General features: G+C 41.2%; 1 protein-coding gene across 2 annotated transcripts in view; it reads right to left on the bottom strand.

Annotated features, from left to right (window-relative positions):
• The window catches only part of LOC126475322 (solute carrier family 22 member 7-like), a 138,365-nt gene that overhangs the window by 83,999 nt on the left and 28,649 nt on the right, over positions 1-25,717 (bottom strand). For both annotated transcript variants that reach the window (XM_050103107.1, XM_050103108.1), the window contains exons 2-3: positions 23,914-24,159; positions 2,023-2,243 (exon numbers count right to left, since the gene is read on the bottom strand). In XM_050103107.1, the coding sequence (XP_049959064.1) occupies positions 2,023-2,243; positions 23,914-24,159 (467 nt within the window). The remainder of the gene's footprint in view (positions 1-2,022; positions 2,244-23,913; positions 24,160-25,717) is intronic.

Genomic DNA, 25,717 nt, shown 5'->3' with positions numbered 1-25,717 from the left:
GCGCGACGCTTGTCGGTGCGACACTGGCGTCCATTGCGCCGTACTTGAAAAATGACGACAAAACCAGCGGCTGTATTTGAATCTGACGACGTTTATTCTTTTTATAACATGCCACCAGTTTCGCCAGTTAGGACCGCTTCATACAATGTTGTTCATTGCACATGAAAACCGTTGTGAATGGCAGGTTTCGTTCGGGGCCTGAAGATGACACCATGTGGTGTCGGAACTGCTAGTATGTTTCGAAAAGAATGAACGAAGTTATATTCAAATACAGCCGCTGGCTTTGTCATCTTTATTCCAGTACTACGTGTCCACCTGCAGCCCCACTTGATGGATTACCAGAGACTTCATACCGGCTATACGATATGTGAAGTGATACGCGATGCAGCCTCCGTTACGACAAACAAGACAGCACGAATCAAGTTTCTGGCTCAGCTGCAATCATGGGCTCGTCTAAAGAGTACGATATTGTGGATTGTCCGCGTTTGAATCCCAAAAAACTTAAAAAGGAAAGAAAGTACTGGATGCACCCGTTCAATGCTATTAAAATCAAAGCTAGTCCAGCTGCTCTCTCAAAACGAACACAAATTTCACGAATTCTACAAAATGAATCCAGATAGTTTCCACTTTTTGGAGCAACTAGTATTACCAACTCTGACAAAGCAAGACACAAATTTGGGACTTGCTCTTTATTCTGCTGAGAAGTTACTCAATACAATAACATAAATGGTGAAAGTGTGTGAACTGCGTTAAAAATTTCGCCACGAAATAGGTATACCAATAATGAATTCAATTTGAAAAGCTGCAACTGTTCAGTATGTTACGACAGAGTTTGATTTTCAGACTCACGTGTATTTATAAAGAACGTTGCCGGATCTGAAGTCAGATGAGTCACCAACGATGATGTAGTGTTACATGTTGAGTTCTGTGTAGGGCTAGGCAATGTTGTGTTAGAAATGGAAGAAGTTCATTATGATGGGAGAATTCTAACGCCTGCTTCGGCTTGTATCAGCAGCAATGTGAAACAGCTCAGCTCAGCACAGCGTGGTGCGTGGACATGGCGTCGAGCGTTGTGCGGTGTCGCATGTCGCAGCCAATCGCCCGAATGTATCACGTTTTTACTCGAGACTGGAAAGTGGTACGGCTCTCCTTGCAGCGTTAAAAACAATTTAGGTATGTCAGCTATAATTATCATGCAGTAATATGCACCAACTGTAAACTGGCCAGCGACTACTCGAACACTTTTCACTGCAAACTTCTCAAAGTATGAAGGGTGCTGCATTTTACTTATAAGTATCACATAAACTATTGTCAATAACGAAATGAAAACCAGTTCATTATCAGGTTGTGATGTGTGGCTGTAAGATGTGCAAAAATATTTGGTTTCCGAATAGTTTCCTCAAAATCGAATAAGAAAGACTTTGTAGCGGAGAACAGGCCCAAAACCCAAAACAGTGGTTTTGTATTTTTTTACGTAAAAAGTAAAAGCTTTACTGAGAAACTAACTACAGAGACGGACGAAGCTTTGCATCATGTACATAAAACAATTTTTTAACGCAAACTGGATGACTTGAAATTTCAACCCCAGCGTATCGTACGGTTTGAGTTGCGTGGATAGACCAGCACCCAGTGTTTTGCCGGGCGGGACGATATAGTTACATGCGTGAACCAGATAATTCGCTTCGAGTATTTTCTATACGCTCTTCAAATGCGGGTGCTTCTGCATCGTATCACGTATCGTACCACATGTTATATTGCCGCAGTGTAAACCGCGCCTCAGTTTTTTACAACTGTTACGATTATTTTTTCGTGTTAGCTGCGTAACATTCATGGAAGTAGAGGAAATGAATTTGAACAAAGTAGATTTGTGTTTGATGTAATGTCTCAAGCAGACAGCTTGAAAGTTATACATTATACACAATTCATTCTTTCGTATCGAAACCAGGTCTCTTTTAATCATTGAGATAAATTTCCATGGTTTCCTTACAAGACTAAGTACCTATTATAACTTTAGGGATTTACCTGTCACCAACGAAGAAAAGCAGAACAGCAAAAGCGATGGAAATGAAGTGACTGACGGAATATATAGTGTTAGGATACATTTCTCTTTCGCATACCCAGTCTTCCTGGGAGGAAGCAGTTGCTGAAAACCAAGTATCATCATATTCCCAACCGTACATACATGGTGTTGTTTCGTTCTCCTTGTTTGGTACCTTCATCTCGCAACTGCTGTACACTTCTTCCTTCCTAAAACATAAAATAACTGTATCAGTTCTCGGAAAAGGTAAATAATGTATTTTAAGTTTAAATGTATGTTAGAAAGAATTTACTGGTTCTGCACTGCAGGAACTGTATGATAGACATTCCAGTTATTTTCTCACTACAAAAAGCATAGGATAATACCAGCTAATGTTTGGAAAAATTTCAATGAAAATGCAAACGTAGTGGACCTGAATGATGAATGGCCCATAAATTAGTGACAGATCTTTTGTTAAAATGTTCGTTGAGCGTCCTTAAAGTCAAGTAGTCTTGTTAAAATGTTAGAATACAGACAGTTTCAGCACAGAAAATGCCGTTAAATGAAATAATAAGGGGTAATAGCAATTCTCACACAATAACTGGGGCAAAACTTGGCGCTAACAGGAATGTAGCGTCTGGAGAAATAAACTGGTCACTTGCGGACAGCTTGTAGTGGAAGTCGCCAGATTCAGTAACATTCTCACAACTGCTAGTATAAATGTTAGCCTATGTATTATGCAGTACATAATTAATTAGTACTAGTGGGCTATCTACTGCAATGTGATTTACCATAGTGACACTTGTACTGCTTGACGATAGTTGATGTCACTAAAGAAACAAAGCATAGTAATGTCGTTAGCAAAGGTTAGCGATTTTGCGTGTCATGTTCCAAACATAAATCTCAAACGCAGTAAGAACCGACATATCTGGAAGGTTTCTCCTGGCAGATAATAGCTACAGATGGCACTATGACCCTAAGTAACAGCTGATGCACGTTTATTTTATTTTTAATTAGTAAATGTTGTGTAGTGAATTAATCTCTCTCTCTCCCTCATTCCCTACCTCCCCCCCTCCTTTCCTCCCAACCCCCCCCCCCACCCATTCTCTCTGTTTGTGTGTGTGTGTGTGTGTGTGTGTGTGTGTGTGTGTGTGTGTGTGTGTGTGAGTGAGTGAGAGAGAGAGAGAGAGAGAGAGAGAGAGAGAGAGAGAGAGATGTTTGGTAAAGTTCAATCAGGTTTTTGAAACAGTAAGTGTTCCAGATGCGCTACTTAAATTACAGTTTTTATTTGATTAATGTCTTGAATATGGTTACTACTTGTATGCTGTATAGCCCCACACGAAAGTGATAGGTGAACAATAGACGGCACAGACATGAAGAGAGCGTACACAACTAGAGGTCGTGTTGTAACTGGTTGGTAGAAGGGAGAGACGATGACCCTGCACAATTCATTCAGCTACTACGAATCCCCTTAGAATGATAATTGGGTCCATTCAGTTCAAAAACCTCTGTTCAAAGATTATGATCAAGTCATTCTAATAAAACTCTGCTACTGATCATGGTTAATGCGTCTTTCTTGGAGTGGATTGGTTAGATAGACAACACTTTGATTTGGACCCCAACAATGGGGCAACTGAGCTACTACAGTCACTACTGGTAACCACTGCGTCATTCAAGTACTGCCACACAATGGTGGGTGCAGACAGGTCTAACAACAGGCGGTTACCTGCCCAAATTACTCATAACGGAGGGTAGAGAATTAAGCACTTTCTACAAAACTGACCACTTAAATTTTGACGAACGTTTTGAACATCGTGCTGTTGAAATGAAGCAGCCTAACGTAAGAGACCAAAATAATTTATGTACCATTTACTTAATGACTACCGCTGAGTGTCTGAACAGACTTGAAAGTGGAATCTTGAAAGTGTCAAGTACTTCCATCAATTCAGACGTTCCATTTGGCCCATTTTATTTCAAATGAACATTCTGGCTTAATTTGTTTACATAATGTGACCCAGATCATTGAACACAAAACCCCATATTGGTGGCAGCCACGGCACCTTATCACGTAACAAATCACACTCCTCCTTATCAATGATGTCTCCAAACAATGCTCGCTTCCCTCCACCTATCCCACCTTCACCAACCAGTCTCAGTGAAGTATTAAAAATTAAAAATCAAGTCAAAAATTCAAGGTGATGGAATGAACCCGAATTGTATCAGTACGAAATAGAAATCTTCTTCCCAAACGATCTCCTCTCTTGCCAAACAATAAAAGTGAAATACTAATGTGATGCAACCCATCACAATGCAGCTTCAATAAATAAATTTAAAGAAATGTTGACGATGGGGAACCTACCTCAACTGTGCTTCATACACCCACGCAAACTCTGCTTCACTCCAGTGAGTCAGAGTGCAATGGTGTGTAAATATGACACCAATGTGCACTATTTCCGTGATATTTAAGTAACACTGTGTAAAGATACAGAGCATAAAGTACCACCTCCATCCCCTATTCTCCCCCCCCCCCCCCAGTGACAGCCTAGTGTTTTAACAGCTATTAAAATGAAACAGCCCATTACAATGTAGCCCCATCTGGGCTGTACTCAAAAATATCCGAACGACAGAAAATATGTATTAAAAATACGATACTTTGCTGCATTTCCACATCTATAAGTAAACTATGTGCACACTTAAAAAAGTATCTGTACTGCAAAAATGACGAAAATGTCGTGAACTATATTTTCATTAATGAGTTCAAACAATAGTTTATGAACTGGTTCACCTGTGGATTTGGTAGATTTCTTCAGAAGCTATGGAATATTGGAAAGAGTATACACTATTCTCTGTATACGTAATTACAATCCAGCATACATTTTTAAAATGTATCTAAAAAATTCGTAATATGTTGTTGTTGAACATCAGTTTTACTTCAAATACTGTTCCACACACTCTAAGAAACGCGAAATTTAATCAACTGCTCATCCATCTGCTGTTGCATACTGTCACCAAAGGAATGTCTACACCAGTAAAGACGTTCACTATTTTATCAATAGCTAACACTTGTTGCAAGACTCAACAGAGGATTAAATTAATTATTTACCGCTACTATGATGACTGTAAAATGTCACAATATTGTTCCTAAGTCTGTAAAACTCTATCAACAACGCTAAAAGGTACCAAGTTTTCCTCAGATTGGTGTAAAAATGACTGCAAACTCTAAAGTAGATACAACAAATCCTCTTTAATGCATAAACACAAGTGGTCTGCTAAAGAGGTAGCTAAACTTCTTGATGAAATGTGAGAATGGGTATAAAATAAACACTCCATAAACAACTGAAAGCCTTCGTTTGCTCTTGGAATGTAATATGAGAGCTGAGCTGTCCTAAACACACTACTGGACAAAGAACTTAGGTACACTCAACTTTTTCATGGAAGGATCATGGACAGAAACCCAGAGAAACATAAATAAATTATATACGTTTATTCGGTAGTAAATTATCAACAAATAATGGTCTGAATAATTCACAAAGAATTTCAAATGACAGTGACACTGACTTGCAGTGGACAGCATAGCCTCCATCCATGGTGGCTGCTGTTTTCAAATAATACCCCAACAATCGTCGAGTAGAGGCAAAATCTAAATCACACATATATTTTAAAAAATCACTAAACTTGCACTGCCAAATAACCGTTGAGCATAATTAAAAGGAAATCTGCTTGGCACTTATTTAACTGATTTTGAGGGGAAAATCGAATTAAATAAGTTTCAGAACCAGTAATAAAACTAACACTTAATGAAAGATTACGGCCAGGAGCACCATACAAAATTTTTAACAGACAGTACACTTTCCCTTAAATGCACTTTACCTTTAATGCTTGCAACTTATGTAAGCTCAAATTTGACTCAGTATAACCAGCTGACAGAGCCTTTAGAAGCTGGCTATGATGTTTCGTAACTTCCTTCAAACGTTATAACCACTTACATTCCAAATGAATTACATACACTTTAATGGTACTAAAATAAGTAGGCCAGCACAATAAAAAGTTAGATAGTATTTTCCCAAGAAATAAATAATGAATTTTAAGCCGTTTAACCTTTATACCTAAAACACTCTACAAAGCCTTAGGCCCAGTCAAATTCAGAATTTTCAAACCTGTGATACAAACTTGACGGTCCTCTTGTCCTAAAGCCAGTGAAATTACTTGCATACAAACATCACGAAAGCCATGGACTGAAGTGTTGCTTTGTTCTTCATCAGCAAACATATTTTGGAAAGATTCCATTGTAGGTGGTTAATAAGGGTGTGCCTGACAACTCGATCTGGCGTTTCTCATCGCCAATGTGCAGCACCTCTATTAACGGACTGCATATAGCACCACCCACTATGGCTACCACGATTACTCCTCTGCGAGGTGCACTACGTCGGCCAAAGAACGACACCATGCATGTAACTGCCAAAGTGGCACTGCACAACTCCCACAGGATCTTCCATCAACTCATAACAATGACAGACTCGGTGATGCATACACTACTCGTCTGGAGTCACATAGGGCACTGCTCGCATTGGGAGCCAAAGAGCTCTTAAATAGGCTGTGTGTTCTCCTTTATTTCGCAGAGCCGCGACTCTATTGCCTCCTAGCGAGGCAGCAGGCTACCTTGGCCTTGAGTGCAGCTCAAGATCCTTGACAATCGATCACCAACGAGCTCAAGAGCGAGAATGGAACAGTCGACAGTAAGTATTACAGATGACTGAATAGACTGCTGCAGTCGGCACTATATACCTCTAAAAGCTGTAGTCAATCTACACCACATTCACGTGTAAAAGAGGATTTTGGGAAGGATGGTGTTTTTATGTGTTTGATTTTAGGAAAGCTGAAGCTGTTTTATTGTGATACATCACTGAAGTTCAGTACTACATGCTTTGTTTATACATAGTCACAATATGGCCAAAGCTGGCAACAGAGATATAACTCTTCCAGAGATGATGACACGGTCTATATCGTCAAAATAAACATATTTCGGTTAAGTTGTGTATCTTTTAGTGTATTGTTTGTAAGATTTCACACATCATGCAAGCACAATGAAACTTCAGTTTAAATATTCCTATATCTAAACTGTCTGCATTACTTACTAAAATGCATACAGCTTGCATGTTGGCTTGATGAAGGACTTTAGGTTAAGTAACAATCGTTTAAAAAGAGCAATCTCTGAGGTCCTTCAAATTAAATATTTGTGATCATAAACTGTCTGTATAGCTCATTAAAGTACTTGCACCTTTCTTGCTTATCACAATATGCAAGATGTGTACGAAAGTTCGAACAAAATAAAATTGTATTAAATGCGAGACTTCGTACAGTCTTCAAGTACAGTGGGGCTTCAAATTAAACATTTTTGCGTTTAAATTGTCTCTGTTGCTTAATGAAATACATTCAGATTGCTTACTGCCACTGTGTAAACAAATTATAGGCTAATACATGACAGTATTTCGATCTGAGTACCACATATAAAATTCATATAAATATGTAAGAAATAGTGACACATGGGTGCTAGAGCAGATTCAGCTGACAGCTAAAATATACTAATATTACTCTCAAATCTAAACCTTGCAGAATGTCTAACACTCTTACTAAGCACAATGTGCTTTAAATACTTCCACAAAGAACTGTCTGCATAACTTATTAAAACACATGCAGCTTGGTTGTTGGTACTACTTAAACATGTCATAAATTAATAAATGATGAAAGTTCGATTCCAGAATATGATTGTCTTGTGATGTCCTTACTGAGCAGCTTGCAGAAAACTTGCGTTCATGACAAATATGACTTTATATGTAAAAACTGTTCATTGACATTTAATTTATTACAACAAATATGCTGGAACTGCCTGAAGTAGGATTCTGGCAAACAGCATATGAGGAAAGTGAAGGTGTACTTTTAACGCAAACAGTGATATATTAGCATGGAAAGAACAGCATTCCCATCTCTCCTTGGTAACAAATTTTACACATCTGAATGTTGTTGAAAGGCCTCAGTCACTTGCTGTTTAGATGACAGAGCTATTGCGTTTAGGTTAAGATATGGTTACAGATTACCAAAGATTTGGAGGAGGCTCAATATTACCTGCATCCTTCACTGAAACTGACAAGTCTTTGCTTTGACTTGAAGTATCTACCAAATCATTATTAGTCACAAGGTTCACAAATAATCGTATGTGAAACCACAGAGCATGATCGACCCATGGATCCTCCATTTGTTCCCAACATTCCAGGTCTCCATCACAATGACCAGTGTAAAAGAATCCAGCTTCACTGAGTTTGTTTGGACACTGTTCAAAGGCTAACGACCAATCACTATAGGTGATAGTCTCCCATGATATGTGTCCCATTTAGGATGAACTAACCTTATGTAGGTGAAGATGTTTCACATGTCATGCTTTGAACTGCACAGTGGTAATAGATCAGGAGATGATAGTTGGCGTATTTCCGTTCTAGGTGATATGTCTCCCACGTCACATGCTGAACTGCACAACAGGGAGATAAATGTACATTTAATATTCACTTACAGGTAAGTATTTCAGATAAGTATTTTCCTATAGTCTGACTAATACGACACTCTTGGACATTGCATGAGTATGGATGTGCAGACCTTAGAAAGTGTAATCATGATGTCAACTTAGCAAGTTGGTGCTTGTTTCAATTTGTACTGACAAGCAAAAGCAAGTTGAGACATATCAAGTCAATACTTGGGGGAATAGTGTATTCCCTCTATAATATGTTATTGCCTGGATATTTATTCATGTATGTAAATTGGAGAGGTGTTGATGAAACAGGTATTCACCAGGTAAGTCAGCAGTTTGTGAGGGACGGTATTCCCTGGACGTTGTTATCTCGTGTGCTTCAGCAGGAATTCACTGCTGGAAAATCTATTTCGATCACTTTCCAGACATCTGGCCTCCTCTTTCTCATCTTCATTTCCAAGAACGTGAGCTTGAAAGCATGTTTCCCCTCACACTATATTCATACAAGCAAGCTGTTAGTGGAGGTATGCTTCATTAAGAATTAATTAGAGTGAACTAGATCAAAACATTAACATTTTTGTATTACTGTAAGGAAGCCTAGGGAATTCCAGGAAGACAACCACTGCATCCACATGCTGTATCATTAAGAAAGAAAGATATACTACTAGAGTGTCTGGAAAATTCGTGATCGTGAGTGCAGCAAGTCTTCTGTGTTTATGAGGTGTAGTGTGAGCTATTTTGTCATTTGTTGTTTGGGCGTTGATGGAGTAAGAGTGCTGGTACAGTTCACATTAATTGCCTCATTCTATCGATTACACAGCAAGACAAGAACTAATTTGTATCTCATAGACGTTTATTACGGATTTTAAACACATAGCGTAATAACAGTCACCCTATAGACTGACCACCATTGCCCATTGACCATTATTGACAACTGACCGCCATCATCCACTGATCATCACTGTCCACTGATCATGGTCATCCACTGACCACAAATATCTATTGATCATTATTTTCCACTGACCATAATTGTCCACTGACCATCGCTGACCACTGACCAACACTGATCAGTGACCATGTGTGTGCAGGGATCCTCATTGACCAATGGTATCCACTTCAGTATTTCAGATAAAAATGGACTGCAGAAGATGTGAAATAGGCTAAACAAGCTGTTGATGGAGGTTTGTCTTTGAGAAATTAGGCTCAAACTTTTAAAATACTTCTTAGTACCCTGCAAGATAGATTACAGAGTGGAAATGAGGTGAATCCAAAGATATCACTTGTTGTTGAATACAGCCATGTACCTATCATCCTCTAATCTAATCTATTTTTTGTTTAAGATGGGTACAAAATGGACTGTAGAAGATTTAAAATGGCAAAAGAAGTTGTTATTGAAAGTTTGTCGATTACAAATGTTGCTGAAAATTTTAAAATATCCTTTAGCACACTGAGAATCATTTTGAGTGGAACTGGATCAGACTGAATCATAGAAAGGAAATGTGTCAGGTTTTGCTGGAGGAGAAGAAGAGGTGGTTCAAGAAGCATGTACTTCCACTTCCCAGCAGACCTGCTTCTCAGAGATTGGGACAACTATTTCGAAAGAAAGCAAAACGTTAAAAACAATGTATTTATGAAACCAGAACGTGGAGGACAAGAGAGCTATTACAATACGGAAAATGATTATCACAATGAAGCAGAAGAAGAATATAATGATTATAATGATGATGATGATGAAGCAGAGGATAATTCTGATGGAAATCCACAGCTGAAAGACAGTCTTCAACAAACTGAAAACAGATATCAACCCAAACGAAGTGATCAAGAGATTAGATTTATTGGTGGATCAAATAACATTGGGCAATAATTCACATGATAATGAAATAATGTCTATTGAAAACGAACTTTGAGAATCATCGATCATTGCATAAAGTTGCTGATGATAAGGTGAAAACCCGAAAAGCTGCATTTGAGAACACTGAGTCATATCTGTACTTAGTAGGAGGATAAGAGTAGCCACCACCATAATATGTCATTGTTTACTTCACTGAATCTTGGTTTTATGTTAGGTCTATAGTAGTGCTCTAAATGAATTTATTGTCTGTATATTTTAATAAATAATCCACACAGTTTAGGCACAAAAAATGAAATTTGGAAGTCCATTGTGCTTGCAAACTGTGGTAGGAATGTCAGAGATTTTTGGACACAAGAGTAATATTGCTCCATTTTAAACTGTAAGATAGACCTTGAGTAGTACTGCCAATGAATTCAGATGAATTTAATGCATAGTACTCAAATCAGAGTACTGCCATTTCCTAACCTATAATTTATTTAAAGAGGTTTTGTGTAAGCAAGCTTCGTGCATTTTAATCAGTAATAACGAAGAGATGTAGTGGGGATATTTAACCTTGTCAAACATTAATTTTTTCTGGAGAGAGGAAAACTTTTCCTTGTGTGCTAATACTCTTAGGTGATTTTATTAGTGATTTTAGATGGAAGATACATATAAAAATATGTACCCATCTTCAAACTGTACTTTGTACATTTGACTTCATTTTATAGACTAAAATAACTAATAATCAACAGTAAAATGAGCATTCAATAACTGCCATGCAACATAACAATATTCAGTTACACAGTGGAATGTAGTGAACCAACAACATCCACAAATTCTGGTGGTCACAAAATGCAGCACTTTGCTACCTGAGTTGTAGGTATTTTCGTAGTGATACTCAACAGTTGGCAGCACTTAAGCATGATGAAAAGGTTGAAAATTTACAAATGTGTATTTCAGCTTTGGGAAAAAAATGCTCCTGTTACAGCTGAGATACAGTAAAAGTTCTTGTAGGCGATTGTAGCCAGAGGGTCAGGAAGGATTAATTTAAATCTTCATTTGATTAGCAATAAAATACATTTTTTTGTCAATGCTTTTTATTTTCGAGACATCGATGTTGTCACTGGTTTTGAAGTTGTCATATCTCTGATGCCATCTTTGGTCCCCTCATGAGATCATACAAACAAAACATGTAGTTCTGCAGTTAAGTGATATATTGTAACATAAACCTTTATTCGTTTCTAAAGCCCAAGTGATAAAAACACGTAATATTTTCAGGAAACCCTATAACCTTTGTAAGTGTGGTAGTATTTTTATTATGTGTTGGTGAAATTCATTAAAACTTTTGGAGTGCTATAGTTCTAGTTGCAGTATTTTGTTCAGTCATATGTAATACTTACCCACGATCGCATTTTCTCTACCGATGTAATATCTTTGCTCCTCCTCCGACATTCACGATTAAAAACGTAGGTGATGACGGTACACAACAGATGGAATTCGCTTCACATGTTTAGATACTGTTGTAATGTAAGCAGCATACTTTGCTGCATTGCTGACACATTTTTGCAAACATTTTAGAAAATTGTATAATTTGAGAAGAATCGAAGATGTGAAACGTAATTAATTCAAGGCTCTATTGTGTCTGAAACCAAGTGTGGTATTGAGGTCGAACTATGAATGTATTGTCTATTGGCAAAGGAAAGCAACTGGAGCTTAAACCAGTAGTTAATCACGTTTGGCGTTTTTGAAGTCCTGTTTTTGAAGTCTTTAAAATAAAATTCATCTTCAACAACTAAATATTGTTAATTCAATAATTACATAGCATAAGTAAGTGTTGGTATTTAACTATTTACGTAAAGCACGTTTTACGCTGGTTCTCATATTACATTACAAATGCAAACAGTTTATAGAGCGTTTCTTTTATACCCATTCTCACATTTCATAAACAAGTTTACCTACCTCTTAGCAGACCGCTCGTGTTGAGGCATTAAAATGACTTGTTGTACCTTAGAGTTTGCAGTCACCTTTTACACCAATCTGAAGTAAACTTCGTTCCATTTAGCGATCTTGATACATTTTTGCAGACTTGGAAGAATGTTGAAACATTTTACAGGTATCATAGTTGCGGAAAGTAATTAATTTAAGACTCTCTTGAGTCTTATACCAAGTGGTTTTACCAGTGCAGGCAGTAAGCAAAAGGACATGACTCAGCAGCTGATTATATTTCACGTTTCTTAGAGTATGTGTAACAATATTTGAAGTAAAACTGATCTTCGGTAATTACATATTACTGATTTCTTAGCTACATTTTATACACAAATGCTAGACTTTAATTATTTATATGGGGAATGTTATAAACTCTTCCAGTATTCAATAGCGAATGATACATAGCTTCTGACGAAATCTGCCAGTGCCACAGGTGACCAGTTCACAACTTACTTTTTGAAGTCATTAATGAAAATATAGTTCACAAAATTTTTCATCATTTTTGCAGTACAGATACCCCTTTATGTGTGTCTTGTACTTTACACATAGATGTGAAAATGCTGCAAAATGTCATATTTTTAAAGCAAATTTTCGGTCGTTCAGGCACTTTTGATCATAGTCCAGATGGGGCTACATTGTAATTGGCTGTTTCATTTTAATGACTGTTAGAATACTAGGCTTTCACTGGAGAAGAGAAGAGGGGATGGAGGTGGTACTTCATGCAATGTATGTTTACTCATTGTTATTTAAATATCACAGAAATAATGCATATTCGTGTCATATTTACACATCAGTGTCAACCTATTCTCTGACTGACTGGAGTGGAGGAGAGGTCGCATTGCTGTAAGAAGCACAGTTGAGCTAGTTCCCACATCTTGGACATTTCTTTGAATTATTTATTGATACTACATTGTGATGGGTTGCATCATTTTAATGTGTCCCTGTGATTGTTTGTCAGCAGAGGAGGGGGTCATGCTAACGATTTTTTATTTTTCGTTAATTTGATTTGAGTTCATGCCACCATTTTGTAATTTTCATGAATCCTTTATTATTAATACTTCATTACCTTCGGTGGTGATAAGGAGGGTCACGACTTGTCACATGAGGAGGGGCATGGCTGCCGCCATCTTGGATGTTGAGTTCAGCGACCTGATGTAATCAAAGTGATCCATAATGTCAAAAGTAAACAAAGTGGACCAGGCAGTCGGTATCTCTGCTATTGATAGGCATATTGTTCACAAGATCCTATGGGTCTTATAGCCACTTCACGTATGATGAGTAAAGAAAGAGCATAACTTACAGCAAGAATAATTTTCACATCGACAGAAGGACGGCGTCTGGAGCACTGTGGATTGAAGGCACAGCAAAAATATGGCTTTTTTTTTGTGTGGCAACGGACAGTTTTCACAGACAGTGGTGTGTCCAATGACAACACTGGACGCAGGAATGGCACCGTGCATTCTTTGCAGATGTGTCGGGGTTGTGTGTACAACATCATGACCGAAGTACTCATGTGTGTAGGTTCTGAGGAGTATAAATGTTACCAGATTGGATTCATTATTACCATATAGATCCAGCTCTTGACATGAGGGCATGGGGTGAAATGGTGTGCACCGCATCATCAACTGTGGTTCACATAAATGGTGACTTATTGTGACAGGCACATGTTAAGGGTCGTGGCTGTGTCCTACTAGCACATTCTATTATTTTGCACGGAGCCGCTATTGTACCACAGCTGTCGATTTATCAAATTTTAATTGAGTGCATTGTGCATGGTGGCCTGTCACTTACAATTTGAAAGCTGATAGCATCTACACTACTGGCAATTAAAATAACTACATCACTAAGATGACGTGCTACAAACGCGAAATTTAACCAACAGGAAGAAGATGCTGTGATATGCAAATGGTTAGCTTTTCAGAGCATTCACACAAGGTTGGCGCCGGTGGCGACACCTACAACGTGCTGACATGAGGAAAGTTTCGAACCGATTTCTCATACACAAACAGCAGTTGACCGGCGTTGCCTGGTGAAACGTTGTTGTGGTGCCTCGTGTAAGGAGGAGAAATGCGTGCCATCACGTTTCCGACTTCGATAAAGGTTGGATTGTAGCCTATCGCGATTGCGGTTTATCGTATCGCGACATTGCTGCTCGCGTTGGTCGAGATCCAATGACTGTTAGCAGAATATGGAATCGGTGGGTTCAGGAGGGTAATACGGAACGCCGTGCTGGATCCAAACGGCCACGTATCATTAGCAGTCGATATGACAGGCATCTTATCCGCATGGCTGTAACGGATCGTGCAACCATGTCTCAATCCCTGAGTCTACAGATAGGGACGTTTGCAAGACAACAACCATCTGCACGAACAGTTCGACAACGTTTGCAGCAGCATGGACTATAAGCTCGGAGACCATGGCTGAGGTTACCCTTGACGCCGCATCACAGACAGGAGCGCCTGCGATGGTGTACTCAACGATGAACCTGGGTGCACGAATGGAAAACCATCATTTTTTCTGATGAATCCAGGTTCTGTTTACAGCATAATGATGGTCTCATCCGTGTTCGGCGACATGGCGGTGAACGCACATTGGAAGCGTGTATTCGTCATCGCCATACTGGCGTATCAGCCGGCGTGATGGTATGGGGTGCCACTGGTTACACGTCTCTGTTACCTCTTGTTCGCATTGACGGCACTCTGAACAGTGGACATTACATTTCAGATGTGCTACGACCCGTGGCTCTACCCTTCATTCGATCCCTGCGAAACCCCGCATTTCAGCAGGATAAAGAATGACCGCATGTTCCAGGTCCTGTATGGGCCTTTCTGGATACAGAAAATGTACGACTGCTGCCCTGGCCAGCACATTCTCCAGGTCTCTGAAAACTGAAAACTTCTGGTCAATGGTAGCCGAGCAACTGCCTCGTCACTATATGCCAATCTCTACTCTTGATGAACTGTGGTATCGTGTTGAAGCCGAGTGGCAAGCTGTACCTGTACACGCTATCCAAGCTCTGTTTGACTCAATGCCCAGGCGTATCAAGGCCGTTATTGCAGCCAGAGGTGGTTGTTCTGGGTACTGATTTCTCAGGATCTATGCACCCAAATTGCGTGAAAATGTAATCACATGTCAGTTCTAGTATAATATATTTGTCCAATGAATACCCGTTTATCATCTGCATTTCTTCTTGGTGTAGCAATTTTAATGGCCAATAGTGTATTTACGATGATCGTCAGGTTCTGTAACTGCTGAGTGAAGGCAATAAATTGGAGTCGATTAAGGGATTTTGATAAGTTAGGTTTTCAAATAATGTTTCGAAAGACAAATCAGACAAGTAATTTAAAGGCAGAGATTCGTTTATCGGAGTACTAGAAAGTGGGACTTACAACTTCACAGTATTCCAGTAACGCTAGTCGGCCGGGGTGGCCGAGCGGTTCTAGGCGTTACAGTCTGGAATCGCGCGACCGCTACGGTCGCAGCTTCGAATCCTGCCTCGGGCATGGATGTGTGTGATGTCCTTAGGTTAGTTAGATTTAAATAGTTCTAAATTCTAGGGGACTGATGACCTTAGAAGTTAGGTCCCATAGTGCTCAGAGCCATTTTGAACCAGTAACGCTTCACACAGTCGACGACTAGTGTTAGGTCGCCTTCGAGTTTAGTAAGCGACAGTCGTTTTTCAGTCTTCAGTAGTGTTATAAACCCATTCATCCAGTGTGGTCCTATAGCGAGGCTGACGTGGAAGAACAACACGAGGGCATTGTTTAGGAAACCCATCAGCGAGAAAAAGCGTTGAACTCCGTAAACGTAAGTGTGGTTCGTATGAGGTGGAGGGTCAGATGTTGATTAACTCATAACGGTACTGCATTATCTCGATTGAGGTTAGGATGGTACAATTTATACTCTCTACTGTTACCATAAGTATACATAGTGTGCTTCTGAATGTTGAAATTTTCCCATATTGGGTCGAGTTTTACTGTGAGAATGTGCCCAGTAACGTCTGTTACTGCAGTAGCAGAAAACGAGTGCTATCTTTATGTGCACCCGAAGGTCTTTGGGGCGGATTTTTACGAATACAGTTGCCGTATAATAATGTAAGTCCAATATCTCGCTTCTTCGTCAATACACAGACAGAATCAGGGAGTGGCGGGGTAACATTTATATGGCGCATAGTTCCACTTCGGCAGCCGCAACTGCGTGGGTTGTGTCGGACACATCACGTAGCGTCTGGAATTATACTTAATGTTTGTGACGTCATATATCCTTTACTACATCTACATCTACATTTATACTCCGCAAGCCACCCAACGGTGTGTGGCGGAGGGCACTTTACGTGCCACTGTCATTACCTCCCTTTTCTGTTCCAGTCGCGTATGGTTCGCGGGAAGAACGACTGTCTGAAAGCCTCCGTGCGCACTCGAATCTCTCTAATTTTACATTCGTGATCTCCTCAGGAGGTGTAAGTAGGGGAAAGCAATATATTCGATACCTCATCCAGAAACGCACCCTCTCGAAACCTGGCGAGCAAGCTACACCGCGATGCAGAGCGCCTCTCTTGCAGAGTCTGCCACTTGAGTTTGCTAAACATCTCCGTAACGCTATCACGGTTACCAAATAACCCTGTGGCGAAACGCGCCGCTCTTCTTTGGATCTTCTCTATCTCCTCCGTCAACCCGATCTCATGCGGATTTCACACTGATGAGCAATACTCAAGTATAGGTCGAACGGGTGTTTTGTAAGCCACCTCCTTTGTTGATGGACTACATTTTCTAAGGACTCTCCCAATGAATCTCAACCTGGTACCCGCCTTACCAACAATTAATTTTATATGATCATTCCACTTCAAATCGTTCCGCACGCATACTCCCAGATATTTTACAGAAGTAACTGCTACCAGTGTTTGTTCCGCTATCATGTAATCACACAATAAGGGATCCTTCTTTCTATGTGTTCGCAATACATTACATTTGTCTATGTTAAGAGTCAGTTTCCACTCCCTGTACCAAGTGCCTATCCGCTGCAGATCTTCCTGCATTTCGATACAATTTTCTAATGCTGCAACTTCTCTGAATACTACAGCATCATCCGCAAAAAGCCGCATGGAACTTCCGACACTATCTACTAGGTCATTTATATATATTGTGAAAAGCAATGGTCTCATGACACTCCCGTGTGGCATACCAGAGGTTACCTTAACGTCTGTAGACGTCTCTCCATTGATAACAACCTGCTGTGTTCTGTTTGCTAAAAATTCTTCAATCCAGCCACACAGCTGGTCTGATATTCCGTAGGCTCTTACTTTGTTTATCAGGCGACAGTGCGGAAATGTATCGAACGCCTTCTGGAAGTCAAGGACAATAGCATCTACCTGGGAGCCTGTATCTAATATTTTCTGGGTCTCATGAACAAATAAAGCGAGTTGGGTCTCACACGATCGCTGTTTCTGGAATCCATGTTGATTCCTACAGAGTAGATTCTGGGTTTCCAAAAACGACATGATACTCGAACAAAAAACATGTTTTAAAATTCTACAACAGATCGACGTCAGAGATATAGGTCTATAGTTTTGTGCATCTGCTCGACGACCCTTCCTGAAGACTGGGACTACCTGTGCTCTTTTCCAATCATTTGGAACCTTCCGTTCCTCTAGAGCAGGCTGTTCCAGCTCGTCGGCTCCGTTGTGAGCTGCGGAGCGCTCCCTACTCCAGGGAGCCGTTCCGCTCGCTGTGACCATTCACGCCGGCAAGTGGCACGGCTGGCTGAGGCAGGCGGCAAGGCAAGCGTTTTGATGCGCCAGCTTACAAGCTTACAAGATCGACAACCTCATACTCTTAACTGCTAAGACGTGGTGACATGCTACACCAGGAAATACAATGTTCAGGAAATAAATGAGAAACAACTGTTTTACAAGAAATTGCATACTAAATTTATTGAGGCTCTGTAGCTTGGCATTTTCTTTCCATTACAAGATCGGAAATATCAGGCGTCAGAGTGTTCGCAGCGTTAATGTGGAGGATGGCCTTCATTGTGGCACCCTGAAGAAACGATCTTTCCTTACTTTTTACTCTTTCCATTGCTGAGAAAAGCTGCTCACAACTATACGTAGATCCAAACATGCACATGATCTGAGCGGCATTGTTGTGAAGCTTGGGAAATGTTTTTAGCTGTAATGAACGATACCATCGTGACAAATCCAACATGTTGTAGTACCTCTCTTTCAACAAAGTTGAATTTTACAAATCAATAATCTCCAATTGAAGTGACGATGACAAGTCATCGGGAAAAATTGAAAAAGAAGTGCTGGACACTTTAAGTTCCATTTCCAAACTAGTGGGGTCTCGAAATCATGTTTCAAACGAAGTGATGTGATGCTTTAACTTTGCTTGGTAATTTCCGAAAGTAGTGCCTTCCAGTCGTTTTAAAGAAGCAAGACGATTGAAGAACGTTAAATGTCCATTACTCATCTGCCTCTCAAATAAACGTAACTTTTCCATGAACGCTCTGATCTGGTCGTGCATGTCAACGATTAGCTGTTCTTCGCCCTGCAGTGACAGATTTAAATTATTCAGATGAATAGTTATGTCAGCTAGGAACGCCAGATCTGATATCCATTTTATATCTTTCAGACAACGCATTTATTCCCCTTTCATTTCGAGAAAAAGGGATATTTCCTCACGAATGGCAAAGAAAACATCAAGAACTTTTTCCCGACTCAGCCAACGAACTGTACTATGGTAAGGTATATCGCCATACTCCACTTCGATATCTTTCAGGAATCCTTTTAATTGATGATGATTCATACCGTGAGGCCGCACAAAATTCACACACTTCACGACATCTTTCATTACGCCACCTAGCTATACTGTTTCAGCACACAGTGCCTCTTGGTGAATAAAACAATGAGGAGTCAAAATGTCTTTCCCGAATTCGTCCCTGAGTTTATTTTTCAAACGAGAAGCAAAACCTTGGTGACGCCCGATCATTTGTGGTGGACCGTCTGTCGCTACAGAATGGAGCTTATCCCACGGCAAATTCATATTGTCCACTGATTCACAAACAGCTTCAAAAATGTCACGTCCTCTTGCGGTGTAATCGCGTGGTACCACAGCCAAGAGCTCTTCAGTTACTTGCAGCTCCATGTCGACACCATGCACAAAGACTACAAGCTGAGCACAGTCCGATATGTCGGTGCTTTGGTCAAGCGCTAGCGAAAATGCAACAAAATACTCCGCCTTTTTCCTGATCTGTGTCTCTAAATCCGCTGCCATGTCCAGTATTCAACGAGACGTTGTTTACTTCGACACGCAAACCCCTTCAGTTGCCTGCACCTTCCTTGGAAACAAACATTCTGCAACTGCTACCATGCACGATTTTACGTGTGGTCCCACCGAAAAATGCTTGCCACTCGCGGCAATGATGTGAGTGATTCTGTAGCTTGCTCGAATTGCAAATTCGGTAGTGTTTTCTCCGCTCTAATTCACTTGAAAATTATAAACGAACTACACTCCTGGAAATTGAAATAAGAACACCGTGAATTCATTGTCCCAGGAAGGGGAAACTTTATTGACACATTCCTGGGGTCAGATACATCACATGATCATACTGACAGAACCACAGGCACATAGACACAGGCAACAGAGCATGCACAATGTCGGCACTAGTACAGTGTATATCCACCTTTCGCAGCAATGCAGGCTGCTATTCTCCCATGGAGACGATCGTAGAGATGCTGGATGTAGTCCTGTGGAACGGCTTGCCATGCCATTTCCACCTGGCGCCTCAGTTGGACCAGCGTTCGTGCTGACGTGCAGACCGCGTGAGACGACGCTTCATCCAGTCCAAACATGCTCAATGGGGGACAGATCCGGAGATCTTGCTGGCCAGGGTAGTTGACTTACACCTTCTAGAGCACGTTGGGGGGCACGAGATACATGCGGACGTGCATTGTCCTGTTGGAACAGCAAGTTCTCTTGCCGGTCTAGGAATGGTAGAACGATGGGTTCGATGACGGTTTGGATGTACCGTGCACTATTCAGTGTCCCCTCGACGATCACCAGTGGTGTACGGCCAGTGTAGGAGATCGCTCCCCACACCATGATGCCGGGTGTTGGCCCTGTGTGCCTCGGTCGTATGCAGTCCTGATTGTGGCGCTCACCTGCACGGTGCCAAACACGCATACGACCATCATTGGCACCAAGGCAGAAGCGACTCTCATCGCTGAAGACGACACGTCTCCATTCGTCCCTCCATTCACGCCTGTCGCGACACCACTGGAGGCGGGCTGCACGATGTTGGGGCGTGAGCGGAAGACGGCCTAACGGTGTGCGGGACCGTAGCCCAGCTTCATGGAGACGGTTGCGAATGGTCCTCGCCGATACCCCAGGAGCAACAGTGTCCCTAATTTGCTGGGAAGTGGCGGTGCGGTCCCCTACGGCACTGCGTAGGATCCTACAGTCTTGGTGTGCATCCGTGCGTCGCTGCGGTCCGGTCCCAGGTCGACGGGCACGTGCACTTTCCGCCGACCACTGGCAACAACATCGATGTACTGTGGAGACCTCACGCCCCACGTGTTGAGCAATTCGGCGGTACGTCCACCCGGCCTCCCGCATGCCCACTATACGCCCTCGCTCAAAGTCCGTCAACTGCACATACGGTTCACGTCCACGCTGTCGCGGCATGCTACCAGTGTTAAAGACTGCGATGGAGCTCCGTATGCCACGGCAAACTGGCTGACACTGACGGCGGCGGTGCACAAATGCTGCGCAGCTAGCGCCATTCGACGGCCAACACCGCGGTTCCTGGTGTGTCCGCTGTGCCGTGCGAGTGATCATTGCTTGTACAGCCCTCTCGCAGTGTCCGGAGCAAGTATGGTGGGTCTGACACACCGGTGTCAATGTGTTCTTTTTTCCATTTCCAGGAGTGTATGTTGCATGTTTTGATAGCCTCCGTATTATGAAACCGTTTTTAAACTTACGTCTCCTGGTATGTCATTCTTTAGCCTGGCTACCAGTTCTCTGCGTGCAACGCCTTCTACCTGATCGTAGTGCGCTGCGTGAAGACGTGTATAATGTCGTTGTATATTGTAGCTCTTCGCAGAATTAAATACTTTATGACATACAAGAAACTGCAGACTGCCATCCCTCTCAATGAATAGAAAGGTATCCTCCAATAGAGGTATAGGGCCCCCGTGGCTAGTCATAGCTGTCATTGAGCACGGATTATTGCGTCAGTTGCGGCTGCATGCGGCCAGGGTTCAGTGAGTTCGCTTTCCCCCTCCACGCTGGCTCCGAGCTGCTGCAGTGAGCGCTCCGGAGCGCTCCGGCTCCCTGGAGCTCGATTGGAACAGCCTGCTCTAGAGACTTGCGGTATACGGCTGTTAGAAGGGAGGCAAGTTCTTTCACGTACTCTGTGTAGAATGGAATTGGTATCCCGTCAGGTCCAGTGGACTTTCCTCTGTTGAGTGATTCCAGTTGCTTTTCTATTCCTTGGACACTTATTTCGATGTCAGCCATTTTTTCGTTTGTGCGAAGATTTAGAGAAGGAACTGCAGTGCGGTCTTCCTCTGTGAAACAGCTTTGGAAAAAGGTGTTTAGTATTTCAGCTTTACACGTGTCGTCCTCTGTTTCAATAGCATCATCATCCCAGAGTGTCTGTATATGCTGTTCCGAGCCACTTACCGATTTAACGTAAGACCAGAACTTCCTAGGATTTTCTGTCAAGTCGGTACATAGAATTTTACTTTCGAATTCACTGAACGCTTCACGCATCCCTCCTTACGCTAACTTTGACATCGTTTAGCTTCTGTTTGTCTGAGAGGTTTTGGCTGCGTTTAAACTTGCAGTGAAGCTCTCCTTGCTTTCGCAGTAGTTTCCTAACTTTGTTGTTGAACCACGGTGGGTTTTTCCCGTGCCTCACAGTTTTACTCGGCACGTACCTGTCTAAAACGCATTTTACGATTGCCTTGAACTTTTTCCATAAACACTCAACATTGTCAGTGTCGGAACAGAAATTTTCGTTTTGATCTGTTAGGTAGTCTGAAATCTGCCTTCTATTACTCTTGCTAAACAGATAAACCTTCCTCCCTTTTTTTATATTCCTATTAACTTCCATATTCAGGGAAGCTCCAACGGCCTTATGATCACTGATTCCCTGTTCTGCACTGACTATGTTACATGCAATGACGTAAGGCTGTAGGTTCATTCATCGGCATATATGGACACGATCTGTGAAATTTATTACGAATAGAGTTTATAGCAAAGAAATAATAAATTTAAACGTCATGCATGATGCGTCGGTTTTCCATGCATGTTATTATTTGTGATGCATATATCTAGCTCAATGTGTCTGCACAACGATATAATTTTGCACTTAAATTCAGTTTCATATGCGCATATTGTCTGCAAAATGTATCAACAATACAGTTATTAGTAAGTCATAACGATATACTTCATGCTGTACTTTTACTGCATGAACAGCAGAAAAGTAGTAAGCGGTAAATATTTTTCTTTTCGTCTTTTCGTCATTTTGTTGGGCTTCTTAGCGCAAAAATACCGTAATGGTTTGAAATTATGTGTAAAGTTTGTTGAAAGTCACTAATTGCTCTCATTCTCAAATGCTGGATGAATAAAATCTGGAAATATACACTTCGCGGGCTATGCTACTTTTTTACCCCTACCCTCATCCCTATGACAAGTAGGCGGTTCCTACCCCAACAGCAACTGTCACCTGACAGTAAGTTACATGTGTACCACGTTCTGTTGAAATCAGTCCAGTGGTTTATAAGGAGATGTGGAACACTCACACATACATACAAACAACCACATTTCAGAAAGTACTACCTACGTGTACTATGTTGCAGTTTCTTCTTAAAGGAACAATGTTGACAACAACATGGCTGGAGTAGATATGCAAAGAATGCAGAGTTAAAATGTAGAGGCACCTGAACAATAGCATAGACGAAGTTCGTCAATTGACACAGAAGATCTGCCTGTCTGCCCTGTTGTGGTTTTGCAGTATTGTTAGTTATTGCACAGAGTTGTACCAAAATGTGATACCATAGGCTATAATAGAGTCAACATTACCAAAGTAAAGAAATATCATGTTTCAGTATCAGAGGCAGTAGAGATTATTGTTGTAGCGTAGATAGCGGCAGTTTCTGAATAAAGTATTTAGTGAATATGAATGTTTGGAAACTTTGAAAACCAAACAAGTAATAAATTTAATAAATAAGTTCTACATTTGTCTTACTGGTAGCTTTATCTGTATTCACAACAACAGATGGGGGTAACATTATTAAAGGACACTGTAAAAATATTTGGAACCCTGTCTTACTTAACAGTAAAGCCACGTGGGCATGTTCTCCTTTACAGTGACACTCGTCCTTAGTTAGAAGCATATACATACACCAGTTGTTGTACTAAAGCATTATAAGTATTATGTTTCTTTCTCCAGTAGCAACAACGGTAATTATTTTATACAGTTATAGTGTAGAAGTAACGTGTTAATATTTCTTATGATTTTATTTTCAGTTCACTAAAGATAGTATCGTACTCGTATTACTTGCCTTGGTATTGTCAGTTTCTTCCACATTTCTATGGTTGAATTGGTACCTTCTCTTCCTGGAACGTGGCACCAGTGCTCAGGTACTGTGAGAGCAATAATCATAGCATAGGCTGACATTGCGGAAAAATACGATGCCAGGCAACAGAAGACAATGCTGAAGCGTATTTGGAACTTTCCATAACTGCCGATTTCTTCTATTATATCCTCAAATATAACGTTCTCCACCTTTCCAATGACTTTACCCTGTCAACAGAAAACAGAAAAATTAGGCAGTTCGAGTAGTTTTCTCTCATGCGCGTGGTTCTTATTTTATTAGAATATTTTTACAGTGGTCACAATTTACTACTGATATTGATTGTGGTTCCTAAAGTAAACACACAGCTACAGCCTGGGCGAGAGACATCTACTGAGGAACTGGAAATAGGGGTACACATTGAAATGCTGACAGTTGAAGAGACTTTCCTCGCCAGTGTTTTGACAGTAACAGAAAGTACAGAGAGCAGTGGGGCATTCTCATTCAGCGCAGCCAACATCCATTCTGTTTCTGATACTCAAGCCTCTCCTAACTCGTAGGTCTGCCATGAAACTGAAAATTCACACTAGGTTTGTCTTCTCGTCCACCAGGCAGTGGCGGCAGCATAGTGGAGCCATTTAGTCTCTTCAGAGGGCGCTTATGGCTGCGAGCTTGCAGAGACAGCCTCATTCTGAGTCTTGTTGTCGTGGCCTGCAGTGGTTGGCAATTGAAACTACGGAGCTAAAGCGGCGGCATCTACTTGAGCCAACACCAGAGGTCACTGTGTTTAGCAACTGAAAAATCATGGGGTGACGCCAGAGCTTTGTATGGCGTGCAGTTCGGACTTGTTCCGCTTCAGTGTGGCAGGCACAAGGAGTCACTGTGGAATACAGTTCGGTACTGAGCGAGGCAAGTTCATTGATGGCAGCCAAGAAAAACGGGTCCTGGGGAAGCAGAATGCTGTGGAACTGAGAGCAGCGTGGAAACAGCAGTACTGAACTGCAGTCGTCAGCGTGGAGTGCAGACAGTTGTAATGCAGACTTTCGCTGAGCTGTGGTACTAGAGTGTGTCTTTCTTTCATCACTCAGAAGAAGACAGCAGCTGACAGATAAGAGGGAAGCATGATGGTGAGCTTCGGTTGCGGTAATAAAGTGCAAGGCACACAATGACGAGTGCCTTTGTGTACGCGCCACAGTTGTAATTGGGAAACATTGGTAGTAGCTGGAGTTTTGACCAACCAAAAAAGAAGTCTACTGGGTATTGTTTGTTGTTATGAAGGAGCATGACAAGGTTGTGTAAAACATTCATTGCGCCGTAATTGTTTTGTATATTTGCTTGATCGGCCGTAGTGCTATCTGAGTGTATCATTATTAAGTTTGAAAACATGGGTAACTGAGTATTAGCGATAAAAAATCGTATCTTTTACATGTTCATACCTTTTCCTTGTACGTTTCATAGTGGCTGTTTGAGTATATCCATGTAGTTAGTGTTCTCCTTTGTGTTGCCCATCTGGGATATGGTAGAGTTGTTGTACGTAGTGAATTGCAGATCATGCTAGTGAGCCGCTCCACTTGTTGCTACTGCATTTTGTGTCCGCTTGTAAGGTGATTTGTTGCAGAAGCAGTAGTGCTTCACCTACATATGTGTGCCTCTTTTTTGGGATATGTTTTACTAAATTTTATTGTTACCCACTCTGGAGATCAGATTATTTTATTACAGTGGTGCGAATAATCGTTTTGCTTTTTGATATGTCACTTGTTATCAGAAGTTACTCATTACAAAAGGGTG

Source organism: Schistocerca serialis, chromosome 4 (genome assembly GCF_023864345.2).
Source record: "Schistocerca serialis cubense isolate TAMUIC-IGC-003099 chromosome 4, iqSchSeri2.2, whole genome shotgun sequence".
Taxonomy (NCBI): Eukaryota; Metazoa; Arthropoda; class Insecta; order Orthoptera; family Acrididae; genus Schistocerca; species Schistocerca serialis.
The sequence above is the reverse complement of the archived record's forward strand: the minus strand, read 5'-3'. Positions and strand labels throughout refer to the sequence as shown.